The 9473-nt window shown below is 35.0% G+C and overlaps 1 protein-coding gene across 6 annotated transcripts in view; it reads left to right on the forward strand.

Annotated features, from left to right (window-relative positions):
- Positions 1–2482: 2482 nt before the first annotated feature.
- The window catches only part of LOC115234073 (rho GTPase-activating protein 23-like), a 25656-nt gene continuing 18665 nt past the window's right edge, over positions 2483–9473 (forward strand). For 2 of the 6 annotated variants that reach the window (XM_029804799.1, XM_029804803.1), the window contains exon 1: positions 4618–4928. In XM_029804799.1, the coding sequence (XP_029660659.1) occupies positions 4875–4928 (54 nt within the window). In that variant the 5' untranslated portion in view covers positions 4618–4874. Of the gene's footprint in view, positions 3788–4614; positions 4929–7359; positions 7572–9473 lie in introns of those variants that run through there. The other 4 variants (XM_029804798.1, XM_029804802.1, XM_029804801.1 and 1 more) reach the window with 4 other exon arrangements.

Below are 9473 nucleotides of genomic sequence, written 5' to 3' on the forward strand. Positions count from 1 at the left end.
ATTGTTATCTCGACGCGCGTGAATCCCATTTTCTTGTCTTTTTTTTTTTCTTTCTTTTCTTTTTCTTTTACACCCGACCTCCGCGTTCGCATACGCATACGCGATACAGATGTGGGGCACGTATACCCATGTGCGATTTCCCTGCGATTCCGAAGAATCCTTTCGCCGTGTATTTTTTGGCAAATGCTTCAAATGGGCTCTGTTTGTTGATTAATTTTATTTGCACACAGTCGCATAATTATTAGAATATTGGGGAAAGAGAATCTTGATCATTTTATAAAGTCTCATTTTTACTTCAAATATTTCACGTCTCACGCATATAAAATGTATACATGTATGCGGCATATTGTCTATTTCACATATCGTGAAACAGATATAATTTTCAATCTTCGCTCGCGGGAATGCAAACAATGTAAAGCGCATCTCTAGCCGTCGAATTTTCGGAAGAACGCACGCGCGCGTTGAAAGCTGTTTATCGGAAACGGATCACGATGACGGATATCGCTCCGAAATAATAAACGTAGTGGCTGATACGTGCATGTGTGTACACATACGTAGATACCTGCGTCGAGGGTACGTGATGCATGGCTCGTTGTTTTACAAGCTCAATTTCACGAAACAACAAAAGTTACATCTTCGTGTGAAAAAAACGATAAAAAGACATAAAGAGCATCAACTATTTGTACGTTTCAGCTACTATTAAAATTCTATCATATCATGTTGCATATCGTCGTAATATTGTACATCCTAGTTATTAATAATTTTTTAGATAGGAATCTAGTCATTAAATGAAGTGACAGAGTGTGCATTTTGCTTAACTTTACCATCTGAATATCTTTGTTGCTTTTGAGGGTGCGAAAAAATGGTATAAAAAAATTCGAGGGGATAGGAATTGTCAAACTTTTAAACTCACTTTTTTTTATAGAATCACATTATATAATTCTTTTACATTAAATCCATTTTCCTCTGAAATTCTGGAAATATGTGATGATAAAAATTTAATAACTTGCGAGATAAATCAGGTTTCCTATCTTTTCCTTTTTTTTTTTTTTTCCGACGTATACATATTTGAACATAAAATATGAAATATCTCGTAAAGAGTATATTCGCTTTGATCAAATTAAATAAAATTCAGATAGCATCTTCATTTTCATATCCGTTTCGTTCAACGGCAGTTTCCAGTCTGATCGTAGCGTCCTCGCATCGATCGAAATTATCAGTCGATGGGTGTGTCGCGTATATACGTGTGTGTGTGTATTTTTCCACATTCAAAATTTAAGATAAACTCGCGACATACGTCGACGCGATTAAATATCTCCCCGATGACGTTTTTATCAAAATAGCAATGGTGTATGAAAGTATATATCGCGAAAATAAAAATAAGAAAAAAATCTGAAAAAAATTTATAATAACAAAACGCTCTCGCTTTTTTTTGCGTTATTATAAATTTTTTCTCGCCCTCCAACCGTATGTAACCGTAGCATAAATGGCTTCGTAGCTGGATATGCGTGTCTACACGCGACCATTGCATTGCTCCATTGCGGTTTCCATGGTTTTTTTTTTTTTTTTTTTTTTTTTTTTTTTTTTTTTTTTTTTTTTTTTTTTTTTTTTTTTTTTTTTTTTTTTTTTTTTTTTTTTTTTTTTTTTTTTTTTTTTTTTTTTTTTTTTTTTTTTTTTTTTTTTTTTTTTTTTTTTTTTTTTTTTTTTTTTTTTTTTTTTTTTTTTTTTTTTTTTTTTTTTTTTTTTTTTTTTTTTTTTTTTTTTTTTTTTTTTTTTTTTTTTTTTTTTTTTTTTTTTTTTTTTTTTTTTTTTTTTTTTTTTTTTTTTTTTTTTTTTTTTTTTTTTTTTTTTTTTTTTTTTTTTTTTTTTTTTTTTTTTTTTTTTTTTTTTTTTTTTTTTTTTTTTTTTTTTTTTTTTTTTTTTTTTTTTTTTTTTTTTTTTTTTTTTTTTTTTTTTTTTTTTTTTTTTTTTTTTTTTTTTTTTTTTTTTTTTTTTTTTTTTTTTTTTTTTTTTTTTTTTTTTTTTTTTTTTTTTTTTTTTTTTTTTTTTTTTTTTTTTTTTTTTTTTTTTTTTTTTTTTTTTTTTTTTTTTTTTTTTTTTTTTTTTTTTTTTTTTTTTTTTTTTTTTTTTTTTTTTTTTTTTTTTTTTTTTTTTTTTTTTTTTTTTTTTTTTTTTTTTTTTTTTTTTTTTTTTTTTTTTTTTTTTTTTTTTTTTTTTTTTTTTTTTTTTTTTTTTTTTTTTTTTTTTTTTTTTTTTTTTTTTTTTTTTTTTTTTTTTTTTTTTTTTTTTTTTTTTTTTTTTTTTTTTTTTTTTTTTTTTTTTTTTTTTTTTTTTTTTTTTTTTTTTTTTTTTTTTTTTTTTTTTTTTTTTTTTTTTTTTTTTTTTTTTTTTTTTTTTTTTTTTTTTTTTTTTTTTTTTTTTTTTCCGTTCCCGTAAGAAACGCAACTACCCGTCGAGGAGAAAAGTCGACCACAGTTTTACGGCAATTACTAGTCGAGTTATTTGTGCAGCCGTATATTTTTAATAATCGATATAAAAAGAAATATATACAGACTCTCAATTTTAGCAGAAGGGCACCGACGTATAGTCGAATTTCCGTATTCTAAACTCCACGAGCTAAGCTCTATTCTTGGCACTTCTCCTCGGCTATCAATCTCTCATTCCGCTGACAAATGCGCAAAATGAAAATATCATTACGCTAGTTGCACTATTGATAGATAAAGTTGTGAATAATGCATGCTTATCGTCTGGTCCTTCATTGGCTTTCTCACTCTACGTACGGCGATGTGGTAAATGTGAAGGGTAAGGGAGCGGCGCAAGGAAAAGATACGGAGGTTGATATAAAAGTGCTAAGAATAGGGATGTTAAGAGTACAGAGGGTTCGACTATATCTTCACTTCTCAGCGATTTAATGCACTTTATCAGACCTGATATTACTTGGATCGATTTAGTTAACTTACTCGCCTGAAGCTCGCACGTTCTCACGCATCGCTCCTTTACATATTAAATCGACTTGTGTTTGTCTAAAGTTTCTATCTCCCGTGATTTTCTCGGACGAATTGTATAATCTAAATAGCGTAACAAAAAAATTTTTTTTTTTTTCTGTTACGCGGTTGCATTATTAAATCTGTTTCACTTTTCATTTTTATTACTCTCTCTCTCTTCTCTTTCAGAGCGCGGTTAAGATTATCATCTTTATTACTTTTCTCACACAGTACAATTACGTTCTGCTATTGTGCACGCTTGTAAGTTATTAAATCCGTTCCATTCCTATTTTCATCTTTATTACTTCTCTCTCACGCGCGGTACGGTTGAAGAAAATTAGATTAGGATGCTCCCATAAACACGGCATCTTGTGGTCTGCTGATATCGATGTAGTTTAACACATTTTGCTTTGAAGTGTCAGTTCAACTTATATGTGAGTAAATAGTTCGCGTTTAAATTTTTATAGATACTTTGCACGAAAATATCTCGCATTAAATAGTTCAGTTTTATAATAGAAGAATAGAGGGAGACAGATAATGTTCGTAACAATGTCTATTTTTATAAATGAAGAAGAAAAAAATTTAATCTTTTTATATTTTAAACTTGTATCAATATGTGATTTCTAATATTTCTCTCATATTTTCCCGTATGATTTTTAGCGTATGTCTCAGTTTTGAAAAACAATTTTTCAGATTTCAATATCCATGTCCTTTTAAAAAGATCGTTTGTTAGAAGAAAACAAAACCGTAATACAATCTAATGGAGTATTGTAATACAATCTCTAGTAAACATATCTCTCTTTGTGAGTATTAAATTTTTATTCTAAAATTCTTTAACTTTTTAATTGGGAACTCTAATAAAGTTGGAATGATATGGCTTGTATTTAGATTTTCTTATTTTTACTCATATTTATTTTTTTATATGTAATATCGAATAACATTTCACATTATGTGCATGCTAACTTGTCTTACGACGCACCGTCAACAGATCGCTCTTAACGCCTCGTGTACCACAACTCGTCGTAAATCGACTCGACGATATTCGAGTCTATCTATGATAACCATGCTTTTCCAACGTGCGCGTGCGTGTGTGCGTGCATCGTCCGTGCGTGCGTGCGCGCGCGCGATGCCTTTCGTTTCTCGCGTGAAACCACGTCAATTCGCTTAATGACGTTAATTCTGCGGATGCCAAGATGTCGTTCAAGAGAATTGCTAGCGTGGATTCTCGATCATACGAGGTCGAAGTAAATAGCCGGTTGCGATTCAATCGAAAAAAGAATCGTCCAGAAATATTACAATTATTAAACAATTTTTTTTTTATGAGCGATTTTAAAATTAAGAAGCAGAAAAGGGAGAATTTTAAACGATCTTCTATTTTTATAATAGTTTCTTGCTCGAGAAGTTCGATAAAATCAGATAAGAAGGATCGAATCGTGATTTTCGCTTATAATTATCAGATTTTTTTATCCGATATCTTTTATCTGATAATTCTTCCATTTTTTTTATACTGTTTGATATTTTTTTTTATCACACTAATATATATAATATTTATAAAAATTCCTCGATAAAAAAAAATTTGTTTCTTGAGATATCTCAATATTTTTAAGATGTGATATTTTATTTTCATATTATTAGTATAATTTATACAAATGTATAGGAATATTTTCGAATAGACACTAAGCACGCGAGAGAGACTTATGTCGACTCGTAAATTGTCGATTGAATCGAAAATCTCGATTGTAACTAAAGATGAGCCGACATATTATCAAACATCATGATTTATAAGATTCAGAAACTGATTTTATTCTCTCTATCAATTTTTATTTCCCTCTCCTCCGACAATATTCCCGTTAAAAATCGCTATATTGGCCGGTTACAGGACAAGGTGCAATGGCTGACGACCGAAATAACCACCGGGGCTTCGTCACACGGCAGTCACACGTGGTAAGTAACGTTTCGCCGTATTAATCGCCAACAGATAGAGTCGCCGATTAGCGGCCGCGTACTCTCTCTCTCTCTCTCCCGCTCGTTCTCTCTCGCTCTCGCGATCCTCGAATCGCGGAATTCGGTAATTTTAGAAAAGCCGCGGAGAGCGTACAGGACAGGGAAAACGCGGTCTCGTCGTGCAATCGATCGTCTCTTCTGCGGAAATGCGAATTTTTAGATTGTTGTCGAGGATGCATTCCACTCATTTCGTTTGCAACAGCGGTTCTCATTCTCGCGATATCTCACGCGCCTATGATAAAAAAGATTTGCCGCGAAATCCAGCGATATTCGGTCTTGGACATTTTCCAGGACATTTCTCAGGAACGCGTCGACAATGACGGAGCGTTTGAGAAAGATCGGTGAAGCGCGTGCCTCGTCGAGGAGCAGATCGACCGGTGTGATTTATCGTGAATCCGTTGACGTAAGAAGCTGTCATCGAGAGACACCGGAACGCGGTCTCTCGAAAATCAAGCGAAAACCGTGTAATCCGCTCGCTTGATCCGACGTGGTCACTTATTCCTCGCTCGAGGAAAATAAATCAACGGCGCGCCGAGAATCTCCCGAAAAGATTTTCGATAAACCATCGAGCGGGAGAGTGCTCCGGGAGGGCGCGAGAAGGCAGTTTGCGTAAATAAGCAGCTTAAAAATAGTCCGCCGACTGTTGTACCGGAGAGCAAATAAAGCCTACTCTCGCGACTTTAAAGAGACTTCATAGAGAGTAATGTTATACAAATTTCTCAATTTTCCTATAAATCTTTCCATAAATTTATCCTAACTCTCGAAGAATCTTTTGAAGCGCGGAGAATTTTATAAAGAGATCGCGTCACTTTAATATAATGTATCATAATACTTGATTATCGGAAAGGGGATATTTATACTTAACAAGAGCGTTTCGTAAAACCGAGAAGCTTTCGAAATTCGACGTTTCGTACGCAATGAGCCAGTACCCTGTTTTATTTCACAGTCTACGTATATTAGTAACGCGAGTATATATATTTGCATTTTATAGAATAGATAATCTCTACGAAGCGCTTATTTAAGTTTGTGTCGCGTTGACCCATGGCATAATCACAACATACCATTACGCGCTATCTCTCTCTCTCTCTCTCTCTTTCTTTCACCACAATGCTTGCTCATCGATTACTTGTCCGATTAGTCCACCCACCATGTGTGCCTGAATCTGCCTACGATGACGCAAATGCGGCCGTGGAGCGTTGTGCGTGCGTGGTCTTATTGAATAAAAAAAAAAAAAAAAAATCGGGGTTTTGTTTTCCCCAAGAGGAAGAGAATGTATTTCAAAGGATGGTCTCGCTTAACGAAGTTGACGAGAATTAATCAGGCATCGTTTATAAAATCGAACAGCGTATGAGATTCGTTCGTGCCACTACTAAATAAACTGTAAAATATAGTACCTTCGCACAAATATTATCCTACGTCTCTCTAGCATTTATTAGACTAAACTAATCGTCGTAATCGAGCAACGGATCGTGTCGTCGAGTGGAACGAGCGCGGTAAATTGCGAGTGCTCGGAAGTTACGATCTTTATTAATGGAAAAAGTGACATTCCTCGCGGACAAGAACCACCGATCCCTCGTTTTCCGCTCTCTTGCGTTAATCCGGATAGCCCGTTCTCTTCTTAGCCGCGTCTCTCCTCGCTACGTCTGTTTCATTTCGAGTGTGAAAAGTACGCGATCGACGCAGCAACTCCGTGCGAAATATCGCACGGTCTGTCGCAACTTTTGCACTGCGAAAGCAACGGCCCTTTCGATCGAAAAAAAACGGAGCGAGAAACGAAGGCTATCCGCGATTCCGTTTGTTTCGAGCCGCGCTTTCACAACTCACCGTGGTGCATTCCGCTCGATCTTTACTCGATCTCTTTTATTTACTATTATATATTTATGATTATTTATTTTTGGAACCGTTTTAACATTTTGTATTTTTTTTTTTTTTTTTTTTTTTTTTTTTTTTTCCGAATTTTTTTTTTTTTAATACTCGGCGTCGGTGTAAGTGATACTATCATTCCTGCATATGTAGATTTTACGTCTCTATCAAGTCGTATAAAAAGAGAAAGGAAGAGGCGATTATCGAAAAGCGCAATGTTCTAAAAAGAATGCACAGAGCGGTGAAAGAGGAAAGGGAGCGTCCCTCGTTGGAGGAGAGCGCGTATATCGCGATATCGAATCGTCAGAGGCGGCGAGCGGCGACGACGGATTGTGCGAAACGCGCGTGCCGCGACTATCGGCGATTGTTTTGCAGGAGGTGACGATAACGATGACGCGGGAAGAGGGGGACAAGTGCGCATTCGTGCTCTCGCGAATTCCCATGTCAGTCGACGCAATTGGTCGTGGCAGTATCGCCGTGACCATCGCGCCGGTTATGGCACCATCGCGCGCGTCATTTCCCGCCCTGTGCGATTCTTTTTCCGCCTCGGAGCGCGCCCGAACTGACGTTCCGATGAATAATCACGTCGCGAGCCAAATTTTCGACGGCCGTCGACACCCAACTCTGGCGATAATTTATCTATTAGTGCATTAAATAGTGAATTAAATCGCGAGAGTGTCGTCTTTCGCGAGCGCGAGCTTTCCGTTTAAATAATCTACGGTAAGTCGACGTAGCGGTAGCGCACAGGATAAAATTTGTCTGAATGTGTTATAAAAATTATTGCGAGCGAAATTTTTAACTAGAGAAATGCTCCATTAGATTGTATTACGGTTTTGTTTTCTTCTAACAAATGATATTTTTAAAAGGACGTGGATATTGAAATCTGAAAGATTGTTTTTCAAAACTGAGACATACGCTAAAAATCATACGGGAAAATATGAGAGAAATATTAGAAATCACATATTGATACAAGTTTAAAATATAAAAAGATTAAATTTTTTTCTTCTTTATTTATAAAAATAGACATTGTTACGAACATTATCTGTCACCCTCTATTCTATCGTGTATTTATCCAATCGACTCGAGAAACGTTGAAAGCTGTAAAATTACTCGTCCCGCTAGATCAGCTGATTTCCAACTCTACGCTGTCAAAAAATACATATGATATTATAGAATTACGTGCACAACAAGTGTCAGATCACACGATAAATATACCGGAAATGATATACATTTCTATTATTTATCGTGTAAATTCCATGTAATTTTACAGACTTTTGACAGTGTATACGGCAAAATAAATTTCTCGTGAGAGACGCGAGTTTGTTTTTTCCACCCTATTTCTTTACCCTTTCGCTCTTCATTCACTCGCAAAAACCTTGGCTATTCTCTTCCTTTATTGGCACGCAATCCCCTTTTTCGATTTTCTTTCGGCGACATACCGGGCGGCGAGGTCACATCGTCGCGAGGAAGCATTCTGTTTTTTAAACGCAACGCATTTAAGGCTCGTGCTCGCCTCGATTCGAAGCACGTCTACGCCGGCGACGAAAAGGAGAAGCTAGTGTTCAAGATTTCTTTTTTTCATTTCAAGATCACAGCGATTATTTATTCTATATGGATCGATCGATGGCAGATATACATATATGAAAGATTAGTATCGATCCGTGTCGCGAATATTAGAGCGTCTTTATTATTGGATACATATCAATTTTTGCCATGGATATAATTAAATTGGAGACGTACAGAATGTTATGAATATTTTATACATTTTCCACTGTATGATCATATCTTCTCGAAGATAGATCCATTATTTAACAAGCATGGAAAAATCAATCAATTTATTTGTTATGTATTTGGATCTTTAAATCTTGTAACATGATCATCTCTCTCGCTGTAACACACGTTCGGATCCTTTTTACGGTATTACTGTCTTCAATATCCTGGGCTTTATTTGTCGAATCATCGATTTTTCATTCCGCTTCAACTGCTCTACTGTCTGAAATCTGTTAGCGTACGCCTTTCCTTTGAGATAAAAGCAGTCTCCAAAAAGAAAGAAGCCTACAAAAGAAGACACTATCTTCTGTCAATCTTTTGCGATATATTGCTGCGGAAATTCTCGTCGTGCAGAGATTCTTTTGTACAAGAATTACTTAATTTGTAGAAAAAAAATCGTTTATATAAAAAAAATTGTCATCTTATCGTTTTGCATTTTTAAAGTGCGTATCGATTCGATAGAGAATTTCTGCACACCTGTCAACACAATGACAGAAGCCGTATACAAGCTAAAATGGCGGTCTCGTGCGGGTGGGTAATTTATTTTTGCGCCGTCCTCTGTCCATAAACTTTCGTTATTGCTTTTACGCGATAGATTCACTGCCCAAGTCACGCACACTAGGAAGCGCTCTCTGTGTAGCAAGAGTAAATAATCGTTTATAAACGGCGAGATTTTCCTTTCCTTCCCTTCAATAGGACTCGCAGTTTAGCATTTTCAATGCCCGTGAAAAAGTTGGGAACTGACTGTCGGTCGTCGATCGGAGTCGCTCTTTACGTAAGAGTCGTCGATAGAGCGAAATTATATAAGCTACTCGTGCACGGGAGGGGCAAAAGGGAGGTGGACGTGCTGAA

Source organism: Formica exsecta, unplaced genomic scaffold (assembly GCF_003651465.1).
Source record: "Formica exsecta isolate Colony F162 unplaced genomic scaffold, ASM365146v1 scaffold194, whole genome shotgun sequence".
Lineage (NCBI taxonomy): Eukaryota > Metazoa > Arthropoda > Insecta > Hymenoptera > Formicidae > Formica > Formica exsecta.